The 17,668-nt window shown below is 30.8% G+C and overlaps 2 protein-coding genes and 3 long non-coding RNA genes across 9 annotated transcripts; 3 read left to right on the plus strand and 2 right to left on the minus strand.

The window, feature by feature from the left end:
- The first annotated feature begins 723 nt into the window (after window positions 1–723).
- LOC121114728 (A disintegrin and metalloproteinase with thrombospondin motifs 12) lies at window positions 724–5,000 on the plus strand. 4 transcript variants are annotated; one of them, XM_040708778.2, is made up of 12 exons: window positions 724–1,056; window positions 1,210–1,334; window positions 1,950–2,191; window positions 2,243–2,292; window positions 2,344–2,846; window positions 2,905–3,202; window positions 3,430–3,481; window positions 3,531–3,836; window positions 3,903–4,010; window positions 4,066–4,473; window positions 4,538–4,627; window positions 4,710–5,000. In XM_040708778.2, exons 1-12 carry the CDS (start codon window positions 913–915, stop codon window positions 4,925–4,927), a joined length of 2,544 nt encoding a protein of 847 aa, XP_040564712.1. In that variant the 5' UTR covers window positions 724–912; the 3' UTR covers window positions 4,928–5,000. The 4 variants fall into 4 exon arrangements, with proteins under 4 accessions (XP_040564712.1, XP_040564713.1, XP_071743303.1 ...); XM_040708779.2 differs by having other exon boundaries at window positions 775–1,056; window positions 4,538–4,655; XM_071887202.1 differs by having other exon boundaries at window positions 775–1,056; window positions 4,713–5,000.
- On the minus strand, window positions 4,959–8,095 carry LOC121114729 (ATP synthase subunit C lysine N-methyltransferase). The gene is made up of 4 exons (XM_040708780.2): window positions 6,246–8,095; window positions 5,981–6,159; window positions 5,720–5,914; window positions 4,959–5,653 (listed from the first exon to the last, which is right to left on the minus strand). Exons 1-4 carry the CDS (start codon window positions 6,391–6,393, stop codon window positions 5,498–5,500), a joined length of 678 nt encoding a protein of 225 aa, XP_040564714.1. The 5' UTR covers window positions 6,394–8,095; the 3' UTR covers window positions 4,959–5,497.
- On the plus strand, window positions 7,333–13,949 carry LOC121114730 (uncharacterized). 2 transcript variants are annotated; one of them, XR_011779318.1, is made up of 3 exons: window positions 7,705–7,842; window positions 13,622–13,724; window positions 13,786–13,949. It is a non-coding gene; the product is annotated as an uncharacterized lncRNA (long non-coding RNA). The 2 variants fall into 2 exon arrangements; XR_011779319.1 differs by lacking the exons at window positions 13,622–13,724; window positions 13,786–13,949 and adding an exon at window positions 8,058–9,511 and having other exon boundaries at window positions 7,333–7,842.
- LOC139904957 (uncharacterized) lies at window positions 10,283–13,612 on the plus strand. Its single transcript, XR_011779317.1, has 3 exons — window positions 10,283–12,182; window positions 12,245–12,653; window positions 12,726–13,612. It is a non-coding gene; the product is annotated as an uncharacterized lncRNA (long non-coding RNA).
- On the minus strand, window positions 13,543–16,308 carry LOC121114731 (uncharacterized). The gene is made up of 3 exons (XR_005863329.2): window positions 15,926–16,308; window positions 15,788–15,865; window positions 13,543–15,737 (listed from the first exon to the last, which is right to left on the minus strand). It is a non-coding gene; the product is annotated as an uncharacterized lncRNA (long non-coding RNA).
- Window positions 16,309–17,668: the final 1,360 nt, after the last annotated feature.

The following is a 17,668-nucleotide window of genomic DNA, read 5'->3' on the forward strand; positions in this document are numbered from 1 at the left end:
CCTACAGTTTGGGGAATTGATTTTGTTGTTTCTTTAAAATCTTGTTAATAATGTTCATGTTATGTCAAACCTTCAGTAAAAATTACAAAATTTTTTTTTTTCAAATTTTGCAAAAAAAAAAAAAATTGTAAATAACATTATTGGAATTCGAATTGCAAAAACATAAAAGTTATAAAGAATAATGTTGACAAAAAAATTACGCTCAATAATTGGTTCATTCTTACAAATATTCCAAAACTGATGTAATACAATGTTCTGGAAATTGAAAATACTACTGGTTAGGATTATAATCTAAAATTTTATGTCCGAAATTTATCGTTTTGTTGTATTTCTTTTTTTTAAATTGAAATTGACGTTTGATGAAAAAATGAAAAAAATTGAAAAATTATTCAGAAAATGACAGATATTTCCGTTAAACACCAATTTTTATTAGTCAAATTTATATGTAAACGAATTTCCAGACAAATTTATACAAGCTTTATTTTATCTACGAACCCAATATTCCATTTGAAATACGTTTTTTTGAAATTTTTCCTTTTAAAATATTTTTCCAAGCTCAGTCTACATCGATTTAGTCTTCACATGCATGACTGGAATCCACATTAATAAAATGATCCTTGAATTGTTTTAAAAAAAATAATTTTTTTTATTGAAGTAAAGAAATAAATAAATAAAAGAAGCAAATAAAAACTGGAATGAAGAAAAATACTTTAAATAAAGTCTAAATATAGATTTGTATTAATATTAATGTCTTGGGGAAATCAAACTCATTAGATGATATCACGAAAATCCACATGTTTACACATACGTATTTATATGTATTTACAAATCCTCAGTACTGAATCTAAATTAAATTTTGTTCAATGCTTAATCAGTTATGTAAGGAAGTGACATTAGCATTACTTGAGAGAAATGTTGATCTTTGGTACCTTTGCCACCTTCATTTTTCTACTCAGTGTTGGCCACAGAAGTGTTCAAAGCTATTCTACAAAATTACTCTATTCGGATAATCAACTCAATCCTATTTATGGTCCCCCTTCTTCTGTGCAAGAAAAGGTTTCTTTCATATGACTCTGAAGTTTTATCCAATGAATTCCATCCTAAGAAATGATTTACATACATTTATAAAGATGTGTATTCATTCATGATTCAATAGACTTCTGAGTCATATGTACTTATACGTTTTTCCTCTCTTTAACTGTGGCTCAGGATAATTATTACTTTATTCGTGCTGTGATAATGGCTGATCAGTCCATGTTGGACCATTATGGAGATATGGACAAACTAATTCAATATGTTTTGACACTCATGAGAGGTGTCAACGAATTGTATAGGTAACAATTTATTTAGTCATGCCATCAACTTTTTTCGTTATAAATGTATAAATGAATTAAATTAAAATTGAAAAATCCATTCAATAAAGGTTCTTTAATACACTTGAATATAATTATACGTTTCAAAAATATTCAAAATTAAGTCCTCCAACTTGATGCTTTTGAGAGCTCAAAGAGTAAGAATGACATAATTCAATACTTGTATTCGTTTATAAGGACTATAAAGGAACGATTTTTTATTGACATTGATTCCATTATGATGAGTTTAGTGTTAAACTTTTTGAAATAAATGATGAATTACTTGAAAAAAAATAATAAAAGTTAATCATTGCTATTAAGTATGTATCTTTGATTTTTCTTTCTTGGTAAATTGATTCAAAAATTCAAAAAATTTGGCTTATCAACATAAACATAATAATTATATAAATATTCAAAATTAGTGAGCAGCGTAAATATTAATTGAAGTCGTAATATGCGTAGAAATAGAATCATGACAATTCATTACTTTGATTACTTTAATTATAAATTATATAATTAACATAACTAAGCTAAGTCTTTTTAACTCTCGTCCCATTAATGTAAGAATAATATAATCAACCATTGATTATTTTTCAGGAAGGGTCATTTGGGTAAAAAACTTGTTATATCCTTAGGTAAGGTATTTCTATCAAAAAACATTCATAGAATAATGGGAGAACAAGGAAATCCACGAGAAAATCTAAAGTCTCTATGTAAATGGCAAAAACATCGAACCACTGTAAAAGATCATCACTTGAGTGTCTTTCTTACTCGACGAAATCTTTGTAACTTTGAACTTTTTCAAGGGAACGAAAGTACCTGCAATACTCTTGGACTAGGTATGTTTTTAACTAAATGATGAATATTTCAAATAATACATTCAAATGTAGCAAAAACATGGTCCTTCTGTAGTGAAACTGAGTCTTGCATTCTAAATCAGGTATTTTAAATTCAAGGTATTAACCCTTTAATTTATTCTGAATTTTTGTAGGACATAGGATTTAATACTATACAGACTATAGCTCATGAAATTGCTCATACTTTTGGAATATCACACGACGAAAAGGAGGAAAATAATGGATCTTATTACATCATGTTCCCAAATATAAAGACAGATGTACCTTCTATTTTAAGAGACTTTATATGGTCTCAAAGATCACGATCTCAATTTCAAAAGTTCCTCATGACAAGATCAGAATCCCAGTGTCTATACACAACCACTCCTTACGATGATGATCTGATATCATTTTTAGAGTATCCCTATTTTCTTCCAGGAGTATCCTGGAGTGGGGACGAACAATGCGGATTTGCTTTTAATGAATATATTGGAAATTCAAGGGAGATTGTTCGTCGATGCAAATTAGGAAAAGGTATTTGCTCAGAATTATGGTGTCTCTTCAGGGGTAGGTGCATTAGAGCTCCAGTAATGCCATTGGAAGGAACTATTTGTGGCTATCACCGATGGTGCACTAGAGATTCATGTCAACTCATGAGGTACCTATTATATTCAATCTAGCCCTCTTTATAATAATTCGTTCATTGTTCTCATTAGCCAATATGATGAATCAGAAGGTCAATGGGAGCAATGGTCATCATGGTCCGTATGCTCCCGGGATTGCCGTGCAGGACTTTCATACTCCCGTCGAAGATGTATTCCATCCAAGTCTGGTCAATTTTGCAAGGAAGGTTATGAGGATACACGTCACAAACTATGTAACCTTCATCTCAATAATAATTGTCTCAGTCCAGATCCAAATTATGAATGCGTAAAAACTGTTTGGCCACAAAGACTTTCCGTCAAATCGAGTACTCATAATCAGTGCCTTATATATTGCCATTTTCTTAGGATAGTAAGTTTAATACCAATTCATTTAATTACATTAATTGTTTGGAGAAAAAAAAATAAAGATATATGGTCCAAATTCAACTTGTGTTGAACTTTATCGTTTAATACTACCGATAATTAATTAATTATTAGTAATATATATTACTAATAACTAAACATTAATTAATTATTAGTAATTTATATTATTATTATTCATACACATGTCATTTAAATTTGGTTCTTCATTGAAAGGATTCAAGAGAAGAAGTTGAGCGTGAAGAGGATCTCCATCGAACTATTCCAGGTTATTATATCAAAAAATATTTAGAATATTCTAAAACATTTATCTCTAGTGGAAGAAGGGACATTTTGTTCAGTGGCAGAGGATGCCGTTTGTATAGATGGAGACTGCATACCTATCGACTGTAATGGAAATATTAATTCAAATGTAACAAAGGACAAATGTGGTGTATGTGGTGGAGATGGATCCAATTGCGCCACAAAATATGACGAAAAAATCATTGACGATATTGAAGCTAGACTCACCCTCGTCACTGAATTTTCAGACCAGGCATTTAATATCAAAATAAACATGCATCTACCTCATCAATTCAAACATGAACAAAGAGTCTACTTAGCTGCTGCTGCAGAGCAAAATGGTAATCACTCCATAATGATTACTAAACAAAGTTTCCTTTAATAAGCACAAATAATTCATATTTTAGGTTTCGTAAATATATTGCACATGTACAACGATATTAGGTACTCAGGTTTGTATTTCATTCGGGACGAATACACTGGGAAAAATATCCAAATATCTTATAAGGATAGAGGTAAAGAAAAGTAGAAATCCTTCAATAATAATAATTAACTTACTCCCAATCATAGATGACCAAAATTATATAAATTCTGCACTTAATATATCAAATGGATTTAAAAATAAAATAATCCGCCTATACGTTTTAAACCCATCCAATATTGTAGCAAAACGAGTCACTCTTTCTTGGGACTACAATGTTCCCATGGAAGAAACACAAACTGAAATTGGAAGAAGTTTACGTTTAGTAAATGAACCAAAGAGGAATGACATTTCGTATACGTGCAATCACATGGACTGTGGGACTTGGTGGGCTGGAGAGTGGCAAGAATGTGATCCAGAAACAAGTCAAGAAACTCGAAGTGTTTTTTGTTTGAATTCGGAAAGGAGGCCACAGTCGAGAGATTTTTGTGATTTCAGAGTTCAACCTGAAGAATTCAAAGCATGTCGTTCAGAAAAATTTATTTATTCACACTTGGGTGAATAATTGTTTTAAAATTCTTAAATTCGATAAATATAAAGTATCATAACATTTAATTTTAGAAACATCGAATTGGACTCCTGGAGAGTGGTCAAGTTGTTCTGTCACATGTGGATATGGTTATTCAATAAGAGAATATGTCTGCTCAAGAAGTAAGTTGCAGCTTCCTTAACAATCAAGGTAGAGCTAATAGTTAACCGTTCAAAAATATTTCTAATTAATTTATAATTACAGTAGATGATTCTTGTGAAAGGGCGTCAAGGCCATCTCCTGATCAACGAGAATGCATTTCAAAGATATGCGAACTTGAATGGTGGTATGGAAGTTGGGGTAGTTGCGAAAATGGTATTCAAAGACGAAAAGTTTATTGCTTCGATGAAATACGGGATAGTGAAGAAGATTCAATTAAATGTTCATCAGAGAATAAGCCAAAGGACTACAAAGACTGTTAGTTGATAATTAATAATAAATACAAATAATAAGTAAACATATAAATGATGATTTAATTACTTCCATTGTATCAAAGATAACTTTGTTTTATTGGTTATAGACTTTACCGTAGTAAATTAGTATTGGAATATGTTACTTCTAAGATGAACGATTTGGGAACGGTTTTTTATGTACGATTATAATTCATTCGTTATATAAGTTCTTAACTTTAGTACTTATATGGATAACTAATTTTTTTTAATCTTGGGATGTGCGTGCAAATATATATATAGTTGATTTATCAGAATTGTAAAAATATGAAATTCAAAAGGAGCTTTTTCAAGACGTAAAGGCAAAAATATATAAATTTATCTACAACGGAATTTAAATTACTTTGAGTAAAAATCAAATATTTATTTGGAGGATGAAAAAGGTCAAACTATTTTAATGACTAGAAGGTGAAGATTCCTGAAGGGATTACATCATATGGCTTAAGTTTTAGAGCTACTTGTTCGGACATTTTTAAGCTAAATCTTCAATCAAAATAAAGAGTCATAAACTAGCTCAGATGCAGATATTAAACGTTTTCAAAGTTATATTGGTTTCTTTTTACGTAAATATGTCCAGACAGTATCAATCCCTTCACCTATTTCTTGATCCGGAGTTAAATTTGGGAGTGGAAAGCGACATGCAATAGTTTGACTATCTTTTTTTACTTCCTTAATTAATTTAAATTCGAGTTCCCCCATCTGAAAAAGTAATACGTTTGCCGATTATTCATATTTACATCATTTGATTAGATAGTCATTTCATACCATTTCCTCAACACCAAATACAACTATATTGTCATACTGTCTTAAGTCTGCCTTCCAAAGATCCCGTCGAATAAATGAAGCTTTACCTGGGAGAGATGACCCAATTGCTAAGTTTTTAAATTTTGAATATAGAACCAACCATGGATTAAGCTCAATTCCTGTTGCATTATATCCTAATTTAGCGCATTCAAAGACCTATGTAATAAAATAGAGTTTTTGCCTAATATCAAATATGTATTAAATCAAACACAATGGGCCTACAATTCTTCCATCGCCAGAGCCAATATCTACAAGACTGGTTCCTTTTCTACGATGTTGTAGAGCCCTGACCACGTTTTGAATTTGAGCATCGGTTGCTGGAACATAAGGAAGACAAATCCTTCTGAGTGCAGGCGTAACAAAAGGAAGACAAATACCACTCAATGCTATCGCTACTCCGCCTAATTATTCGGATAAAGGATTTTATAATGTTGTAATTTAATTTGCATAATTATTAATTAAATATATAAAATATTTAACAAAATACCCGTAATTCCGGCAATTATAAGCCCCTTGGACCTGATAGATTTTCCTCCAGGGTTTTTCTCAAACTCTTTCTCAAGCGATAAACATTCTGAACAATCAGTTTTCGTTTTTTCCTTGGTGATATCGTTCAAAACCTCTCGGCACTCCATTTCCAGCAGCAGAAAATTATATGTTAAGTTGTTAGTTCAAGTTGTTTATATCGTTTTATTTATGTAGACGCAACCTCGTTATGTAGAGGAACAGCTTGTTAGGGGTAGCGCCAAAGTACGCAATGCAATAGGCCGGTGATGAGACACTTATAATTTTATAAATTATTCATAAATAATAAGATAATAAATAGATGCTACATTTTTTGGAATGTAACCTCCTATCGGCTATCAATCGACAATCTCTAATAGTAATGGTTCACACATAAAACTTGAATGGGGATGTACTTATTGATGTTTAATAAAATATTATATTAACACAACAAATTATTATCAATAATAAAGATTTGTTAAAACAACATGAAAATCAAAAGAATTTGTTTGAAACATAAAAACAGGATATTTTATAAAATAAGTCTATGTGAACTCCAAAAAATGATAGACTGCAAATTCTAAAATATATTAATTACTCATAAATAATTACAGACTACTAATGACTATCAATTAATTAATTTGTACGAGACTAATAGAAAAAGTTAAAATCATTGATAATTCTAAAATTAAAATCATCTAAAGGCCTTCCTCAAACCAATCCTTGACACTATAATTATTTTTATCTATAATGAAAAAACCCTCCAATACAAGAAAAAGGAATCAAACCCATCTGGATCGGGGGTTACCAAACTACGACCGCAGGCCAGATGCAGCCCTCGGGCAATTCATCTGGCCCTTCGACGGTACTTGAATATGCTTTATAAACGTATAGAAAGCGAAACATTGAGATAGAATTTAAATTTTAATATGTTGTCGAGAAAACTAGAGGATATTGATTGCTATTTGCTTTACATTTACTATTGTTGTAGTGTATTTTATGCGTATTATCTTTTAAATAACTATAGAGTATCTTTGCCTTGTTCTATGCATTTCAAGAAATATATATTCAGTGAACATGTAGCACCAGGAGGAGCTACATTCATTTTCTCCATCTCCGTTTGGTATTTCCCGTTGTTTCCTTTCGACATCCCGTTTCCTTCACTCTTCATTATGATTATGGCTATAAAAAAAGAGAAGTGGACAGCTGAGTGGGGAGTATTTCTATGTGGAAGCAAAGGACCAGAAATCAAGTTGCGTAATATGTACCAAAAGTGTTGCAGTTTTGAAAGAGTACAATCTTCGTCGTCACAATGAAGCAAAAGATTTCTGGAACGTTACACTCTGAAAATTATCATGAAATGTGGTTTAGAAACTCAAAGAAGCTTCTTCACGAGAAAGTTTGCTGAAAATGATTCTGTCACTGTTACAAGTTACAAAACAGAATGATCAAGCATCCCGCACTCGTGATTTTACAATCGTGTAGACATTATTATTATATTTTCAAAAGATTGAAAATGATTACAAATTCCAGCAGTTTCGACAATGATTTTACCTAAGAAATTTAGAAAACTTAAAATGGTATGTACTTTTAATACTCTTAATATATTTTGTAAATTTTTAGTAGCTTTATTGTAAATATTCAACAAGAATTGTCTAAAACAATCTATTGCAATTAAAATTACAAAATAGTTTAAAAAAAAAAGATATCGACGCTTTGTAAAGGGGAATCCCTCACATAAGAATCTCGTAACAACATTAGAGCTTATAAGGCTGACGCAATTTTTTTTGTAAAGGACTGTATCTATAGTTGTTATGGTTTCCTGTTATGACTGGATAATTTGAGTCTTTGTTGTTACTTTTACACACTTTTTATGACGTCATAAAAAGTAAATAAAGAGAAATGCGAGTATGTGTAAAAAGCGGAAGCGAGACATATGGTATAATTGATGAAAGTTACGGTCTTCCTACGGTCCATAAGTTATGGACTATGGGTTTGAAGAAAATAATATCACGTGATTCTGCTATAGAAATGAGAAGCTTCTATATTTCAAATTACACTAGAACAATTAATATAAAAAGTAGTGGAGAATTTCAAATTCAGGTATAAAAAAAAACTTTCATATTTGTATATTATTGATCTATTAACATTGAGATCTACTAAATTTCTTCCCTTAAAGTCTCTAATATGATATGTTATACAAACAATGACTAATGAGTAATCAAAAACTAATGGTTAACACTTTAGCCGTAGCAGTAAATTACTAATAAATTTATAATTTTAAGTATCATAACGTATATTTGTGATATTAAGTTAAAACAGTTTGGGTATAATATATTAAAAAAAACTGAAAAAACGATTAACTATTACAAAAAAATATTAATTAGAAAATTTTAATAGAAGTTAATAGTTATACATAGAAAATTAAACAAATTAATAATGACAAATTATTCGACATAGAAGTTATTAATACTAAATATTACAAATGGATACAACAAATTATTAGGGACAAGTGTAAATTATATAGATACAAAATATAATGAGACATTTTTACAAAGAAATAAATATACTAATTATTAATCCGTCACTGTTACAAGTTACAAAACAGAATGATCAAGCAGCCCGCACTCGTGATTTTACAATCGTGTAGACATTATTATATCATACTTCAAATACACTAAAAAATACTTATTAAATAAATTGCACATCTACATGTTGGAATCCATGGAGCAGACCCAGTTGTTAACTCTAAGAAACGGATATTAGACAAACACCTTGCTCACTATTTGAAGCTAAGATCCCGTTTGAGACCATTTAGGAAGTTGTTCTTTGTTATTCGTAAATCCAGATACAAGTTAACCTACAAAATCAGGGCCTGCATTTTTTATGATACGAAAATACTGAAACTCTTCAGATATGTTCCCCAAGAGATAGGACCAAAGTCAGATAAAGAAAATCGAAGAAATATACTTCTAACATGATCATCCATCTCAAGAGAGCAGATTCGACTCCTTCTTTACGAAGGAAATTCCAAGATTGCAACATTGAAGAAATCTATTCATGATGAGTAGGGAATTTCAATATTTAAAATGTAATTAGTATTTACTTTATTTGAATTTGTACGAAGCATAGTATTATATAGTGATATTAATTATTATTATTTAATTACGAAGTATAACGTCTTAATCGTTACATTGAAATTGTGAACATTATTAAGATAATTTATTAAAGTATTATAACGTTTGTTTATTATAGTAAGTTAAATAAGTATGGGTAAATTTAAAAAAAATACAATTAAAAAAAATAATTTTATTAATTATAAATTTTAATAGAAGTTATAAGGAGAGAATCAGGCAAATTTAAAATGACATATGAACGATATAGAAGTTATTAATATAAAATAAAACAAGTAGATTCAACAAATTAGTGACACTATACATATACAAAATGAAATGAGACATTTTTATTCAGAAATAAATAAATTCATTAGCAGAATGGAATAGGCATTGACAATGCAGACAAAACTATCGAGAAAAGAGAGGCACATTATCTTTAAGAGTCTGTAAGTATCTTCCACTCGTCTTCCAATGACAAAATAGGGACACGAGTAATAAATAAATCAAAGGTCCAGGTTATATAAATATAATTAGCATATAGATCATACATCACAAAGTCACCTTATAAATGGAATTGTGATTGAGACAAGTTATACCTGCGTTATATTAATTAAGAAAACTGAAGGACTCTTATCAATGAAATGTGGATGTAGGATGTCTATTCTGTCTTTTTATGGAACACATTATTTCTTATGGCTGTATACTATTATTCTGTAAAAGATTTGTTGGAATTTATCACTGATAACAAAGCTGCTAGGCTACAAGGTGACTATATAAGGCGTGTTGATAAGAAACTTGCGATGTCGTCTGGTTGATGTTAGCAGACAACTTTTTTGATGGCGTTACAACGGACCCAAGTTCAGTGTTACTCCCTACTGATAAGTGATAATTGGCTATAGTTAAAGATAAATACTAGAAGCCGAAGGAGGATAAAAAAGTTGTAAACTGCGTGAAAATACATTTAATTCATGTATACCTTTCGTACGAAGGATACTGATATATTCATCCGCATCCATCCTTTCCTAGAAACTCATATTTTTTTCTATTTTGATATCCAATACGTCTTCTGATCCTCTCTACAACTTCATGTTAAAGGGATCTCACCTCTTAGTATTTGTCCCTCACTTGGTGGATATCATCTTATTTAATGGAAGAATCCTGGATTGTGGAAATGCGCTTGACTTCTGAGCTTGTGAATCATTCCATCTATGATCAAGAATACATAAATTCTTCTTGATCTTTTGCGAGATCATTGTATAATTCTACATATAAGAACTATGGAGTTCCATAAAACGACATAATAATCGACTGAAAGATCGAATGATCACCTATTAAGGAAGACTGAGACTATATATAAATTATTGTCTATAGCATTGTAAGTATGGAAAAGCAAAAAAAAGAAGAAGAAATACGATAAACTACCATTAGTTAGCTTGTAAATTTGAACTACATTTAAGTCGTTTATGAGTATTTTTCAATATATTCTCATTAAATAAGGGATCTACAATACTTCCAATAAATAATAACGAATACAAGTACATATAAGTATAATACTATTACCATATTGAGTTAAAGTACTAGTAGCACTTGAAGTAGATGGTGCACAACCTGTGGGTCAGGAATGAGTCATACTCATAAACATATTATAAGAGTTCCTTATCCCACTTTATAAAAGGGTCATAAATAATTATTTGATCGTCTGAATATAATATAAATTGTAATGAAATTGCACACGGTAATAATATCTTGCGATGAAATTACTTACAATCAAAAATATTTTTCTGCAAAAGAACACTCAATAATTGACCTATATGACTTATAGAGCATATGGGCAATGCTTATTTATCATGACATCATATTTATGACATTACCACCAAAAAGTTTTCGAGAATTTGTTCGGAACATTTTACTCCGGAATCCTTCAATCGGACTCTGGATGTTGTAAGGCTGAGAGAAAATGCTGTGTCTACTCTATTCAAATCATTCCCGCCTCTCCTTCAAGAAGAAGTTGCAAGAACTTTTCGAAAACGCAAGTATCCTACAAGGAGGTCCTCATCACCTAAAAAGGTCAAACCATCTCCTGGACTCGAGATATATCCTTCCCACTTTGAGGGTACGGAAAATGCGCAATTGGATCATCCCTATTCTCTCCCATAAGCTGAAGTAATTAAGGAGAAGCTCCAATGGCAAACGAATATGATTTCCGAGCTTGCAGACCGTTCTCAAAAATACAGATATCAACGGAGTACTATCTCCAAGAAGTTAAGAAACTTGGTTGACGTTCTATAAGACCTGAGGTCCAAGAGAATGCTATCAGAAGAGGCTTTATCCATTCTTGATACAATGTCTGACGTTCCTAAAAACCTTTTAAAAAGGATGCAAATCGGAAGTGGTATAAAGGGAAGTCGGAGTAGCTACTCACCTGAGCTCTGAGCATTTGCTTTGACATAGTCATTCTACTCAACGAAAGCATAAAGTTATGTAAGAAAGACATTTGACTTATGCCTACCTAGTCTCAGTACCATTCGAAACTGGAATTCGAATGTGGATAGTGATCCGGGTTTTACTCAATCTTCCTTTTATATTCTTAAATCGAACGCCAATAAAGCTCTCGAAAATGCATGCCATTGTATAAAATTAGTTAGAAATACGTTTGTATCTATCAAAGTTATGGGGGATAAAGATGGTAGAAAGGTCGAATGGAGGTTTCTCGAAGAGTTGGAAAAACTTCAAACATCCGAAAGACTACGGGCTGAAAATTAACTTAGCAAAATGCACATGAACTTCCATAATATGAAATGAAGGTATGAAAACATGATATATTTAAAAAAAAATTATAAACATGCATTTTTTAACTTTTTATTAGGTAAAGTTGGCTACTCAACTTCTCAGCGCGTCTGTAGCAGATGCGATAGAATTTTGCGATAAATACCTTCAAATCTCCTCTCTGTATTTTAATGAAGTCTTTTGGAAACCATTTATTGAAGAAGTACTACCGCATCTTAACGAATTGAAGGATGAATCTGGCAATCCTTTCGTCAAAACGAAGAAAAGAACAGCTTTTGTTGGACTCATGGCATCCATAACTTCAATTAGTGACATATTCGATTCCTTTGTAAAGTAAAATCGAAAATGATGAAGTATCTTTTAACATACTATCTCAAGTAGATATCTATCAGGAGCGAACCGGGTACCTGGTTTGGTTAGGTGCTGTTTTATTGGTTCGGTTCGTTCCGGTATTTAAATTAAATACATTTTCTTTTTTATAATACCCGGTACGGTCGGCTCATCCTATTTATACATATTAATTTCACTTTAAACCCTATTTATTCCTAATTATTTTTCAGGATCATATCGAATTATTCTTCTGTGCCATACGATCGCATTTAGGGAATAATAATAATCCAACTTGTCCAATGTTTTCCTCCATTTACAAGGGGCTATTAGTCAGACATCATATTTCTGACGGCGGAGACAATTGCATAAGACTCGATGATGTTGCACTCTTCACTAAATCAAAGAACAGAAGTCATATAATACCTGGATGATGAAGATTTATCCCTGATTAAGAAATATGGCCTGGAAGAAAAACATTTACTTTTCCAAGACCATGACTATTGCGATGTGCCTCCTTTTGTGCAACCCCTTACACAATTCAAAGAATGCGTGGTTGCTTATATCACTGGATATGTAGTAAGGTCAGTTTCCAAGTACTTAGTATTCCTTGAGTGCTTAGAAGCTCTTTACTGTCATAATCCATGTAACTACCGCAATTATTTAATTGCGAGGAAATCCAATGGATGTCTCCTTTATCATCAAAAAGTGTATTGAAAATATGTATAGGAACTGAAAAATGTCTCTTGAGACTCAAAATTCAAGGAGTTCTCAAGACCGAAGCTACTGTGATACAAAACACTATTACCAGCCGTGTCCTACAAATATACAATTATAAATTCTAGATATTTAAGGAACTTGAATCTCATAATCTTGACAGCTCACCATTAACCATATCCTTAAATTACAAAAACGTATTATCTTGACATATTCTAAAATTAGGCTTCATCATGAAGCCAGCCTCATTTCTGTGCATTTTAAAAAAGAATTTATACGTAAGTATCTTTCAAAACAGATTTTTTTTTTTAAAGAGTCAATGATTCGAAGGTCTTAAATATCATGTGTATATTATATTTGTATTTTCTAAAAATAAATAGTAGCAAAGATTGTTGTAATAAAATGATTCTAGTTTATTGTTGGTTCTGATGCAACATGGCTTCTCAAAGAACACCGACTTTATTGTATAACATTTGTTATCAATGAGAAGGATAAGGTCACGGAGCAAGATATAAGTGAGTGTAGACGCTGAACGTTGTAAGTGTGCTTTAACTAAAAGAAGGATTCCGATTATAGGCATTAACAGACGACATAGTACATAAATGAATTTGGATTAAAAGGGCAAGGAGAAGAACTTGAATCTTATCCTTATCTTAAGCCTTGTACAGCTTCGAGAATATCGTTGTGCCTTCCAATGTTCGAAGTGAGAGAGAAGTCTCCGATATATCTTCATATACAAATTATAAGTACCTTTGATTGCTACCGACAGCTGACGGTTGACTCTCCTTTTCTTTGCCTATTGAGTATCCAGTTATTAATTATTATATAGGTCAGAAGAACTCATTGGGTCATAGAGATAAAAAATATAGTGCTTACTTGATGAAAAGATTGAAGGGAGAAACAGCTGATGAATACAAACAACATAAGGATCAAAACATTCAAATTATTATCTTATCAAAATGACAAGTATAAATATAAAATCTCTAAAATGCGAAATAGTTCTTATTTATGTTATAATAATTCATCTCTAAAAGGAATATTTACGATTGGTATTTAAATTGCCCTTGAATCGCATGAAGCCTATAACAACACGATGAAGAACATTTTCATAATTGATTTTTTTTTATAAATTCCTAATATTCTCATTTGTTCTAGTACTTACTAATTTTAATAAAAAATGTTTTAGAATATTTAAGATAAATAAACATCTAATCAATGAAGTATAATTTATTCTAAAAAATACTAAAAAACTAATAAAATTAAGTCTTTCAACATATTATTGATATTTTTCAAATAATTGATTCTTAAACTGTATAAGATTCGTGAGACACTACAAATCTTAGTTCCTTCTACAGTCTCAGTTTCTAGCTTTCCCAAGTGATACAGTTTTATACTTGCATAACATCAAGAAATTGTTTTTATAAGGGAAAATACATGATTAGATTATGGAGATGAATCAAATATATGATCACTAAGGCATTGAAAGACATAATTTTTACGATCCTACCCAATCTTTTTGTTTTATCAAGGTATAATCGACCCTGAATTCGTTTTCAAGACATCACAAAGATTCAATGCATTTTTCACTAAACGTTTTTTTTTCCAATTTTTTCACTACAAATCCGGCAATGTAAGTGATGACCACTCTTTTATAGTCCGAAATTGCTATGCAAGAATTAGGATTGATTAGGCACTTTGCTGAAGTCATGGTCGATCAGCAAGGCCATGTTTACGAATAAATTCCATATGGTTGCTATCTATATTTATCTGGCATCTGCCATCAAACTCAATCATTTTCTTTATACACATTTCATCTAGAGTGAGGTTGCAATATATTATTTCACCGTTGGCGCTTTCTTGTTGCTGAGCTCGTATTTATAATACTTCAAATGATTCTAAAGTAAAGCCAGGAGAACCATCAATCGATCCATACCAGCCTCTAATGATAAAAGGATGCAGTAATGCCATGTTGAAAGTCCTTCGGACATAATCATAACTCTTCTGAGAGAAAAACAGTAAAGTCAATACAAATTGCTTTAATTCCTCTGAGTATTTTTTTTTGTTGCAATTCTCACTTTTTATTATGGATCATACGATGAAAGAGCTCCAGAAACAATTTTTTTTTTTTTTTTGATAAATGGCGACATAAATATGTAGCATTGGTTATCCGCTTCTGAAGCCTTCGTTAGCTTTGACAAATTAATTAATTTTTAAAGTCTTTAAATGTGTTGAAGGAAGTTCATTTTTTTCAGAAAGAATCATAAATTTATTTTTTGCTCTTTTTGTCACATGCCCCAAGGAGTCCATAGTACTAGGTAGAACATATGTATGATCAACGACTATATTTACAATTGACCTTTTTTCAATCATAATTCCTTTTTATAGTACTGTCTTCTTCATAGGTTCTTCTCTTTAAGATTCGAACAGATTCGTGCTTAGAACAGATTCTTGACCATTTGGTTGGTTTCCAATCTTGGCGACAGCAGTTTACTATCCATTGCTTTAGAAGCGCTGGATTTTTAGGAAATCTAAAAGTAGATGGTTACTTATGATCACATTTTTTCAACTATTTACTAACAAGATCGTGCACTGGGGATTTAGAAAAAGCCACCGTTCTTGAATTACAATTGAATGCAATGCAGGCAGGCATTGAACACTACGAATACAATAATAAGAATATATCAAGTTCTAATTATATCCACTATGAAAAACTTACCTAATACCAAACTCCTTTTGTAAAAATTAGAAGGTTATTTTATTACTAATTAAATAAAGGATTATGTTGACATAATAATTGAATGTTTTGATCCTTATGTTTCTTTGTTGTTCGTCAGCTGAACGCTTCAATAAATTGTCCTCGATATTCTATACTTTATTTACCTCTATGTTTTGAGTTGATGAGTTCTAATACTATCTGGGGGAGCATAAGCTCCAATCACGCAACCTATTGTGGTAAAAAACATCAATTTTGATGATAAATTGGACTTGGTAACTCATATGAACTTTGTACAATTATAAAGCTATAATATTTGTAGTAGTTATAATTTTCTCTTAACATCACGTGGTATTTTAAGCAACACTTCCATTTTGGGATGGTATCTGAAATCACAAAAATTTGTTCTTTAACAAAAAAATGATAGCTTGAGTGAATGTATTAAGTTCAGAATCAAAGTAAATTTATATTATAGGTTTTTCTAACGTAAATGTTAAAAATATTAAGTAATATTAAGTAGTAAGTTTCATTCAAATAATTAATTAATATGAAATTTTATTCTTCGATTGATCTTTGGATAATAATGTGATTAATTCATAAAGTAAAGTGTATTTGCGTAATGAGTCAAATGGATTTGAAGTCGCATAATTCAAATGGTTGGATTTTGAGCCAAAATCATAAAATATTATTCCAATCTATAAATTCAGAATAATTGATTCTTAGATGTGTGTAGTTTTTATGAAATTTTTTATGTTCGTTCATTATTTTAGGGATTGAGAATTTAAACTCAATTGCTAGAGTATGATTCGAATAGTTTCTTGAGGTTGGATTTATAATATTTAGAGATCCTGGCTCAAAATCTGCAGCTATTTAAAAAGTATGGCTCCAAATCATAGATAAATATACATATTCTCTGTGTTCCAAACCGACTCCGTGAGAAAATACATGTGACTCTTCTGACTCCCGGCTCGCTCATCAGCCATAATTATTACTTCATAGGAATTAAATGTACCTAGTTAGTTAAAATTACATAATTTTAATCCTTTTAAGCTCATGTATGGGAATATAGAAAATCAATACAGTCTAACTGATGTTTCCAATTGGTTCTATTTCGGCACCAAATATAACAATCTTCTTCATCCCTATGAATTAATTTCATTATGAATGCAACATTAATAAGTAAATATCCCATATTTTTTTAATAAAACTTATTCCAATTCCAAATCCATTTAAGTTCGTGTAAAAATAAATGCGATTTTACTAGCTTCCGGCTCAATTAATTGTAATGACTTAAAACTACATTATTTTCATCCTCCTAAAGTCTTGAATTGGGGATATGAGTAATCGATACAGTCTGTAGGAAGTTTTCCATCCCTAAAGTATAAATAGTCATCGTTATTAATTAATTACATTATTATTCAATGAAGAATATAATACTTCACATTATTTGAATGAAGCTTACTACATAATCTTGTACAAACCCCATCTGTTGTCGACACTTCATTTTTGAAGGACACATTCTATACCTCAAATTATAAGTTAATTTATTTTTTTATAAGTTGACTTTCGAAAACCCTTTAACATAAATCTAATTTGATTTTGAATTGTATACATTAAGTCAATCCATCCTGTTTTGCTCAAAAACAATGTTTTAAGATTTCAAATATTTCCGTAGTTTGTGTTTTTTTACCATTATTGTTGATAGTAGCCCACTCATTTATTAGAATTGTTGAAGTTGGTACTCCA

The sequence above is a fragment of the Lepeophtheirus salmonis genome, chromosome 3 (assembly GCF_016086655.4).
Source record: "Lepeophtheirus salmonis chromosome 3, UVic_Lsal_1.4, whole genome shotgun sequence".
NCBI lineage: Eukaryota > Metazoa > Arthropoda > Copepoda > Siphonostomatoida > Caligidae > Lepeophtheirus > Lepeophtheirus salmonis.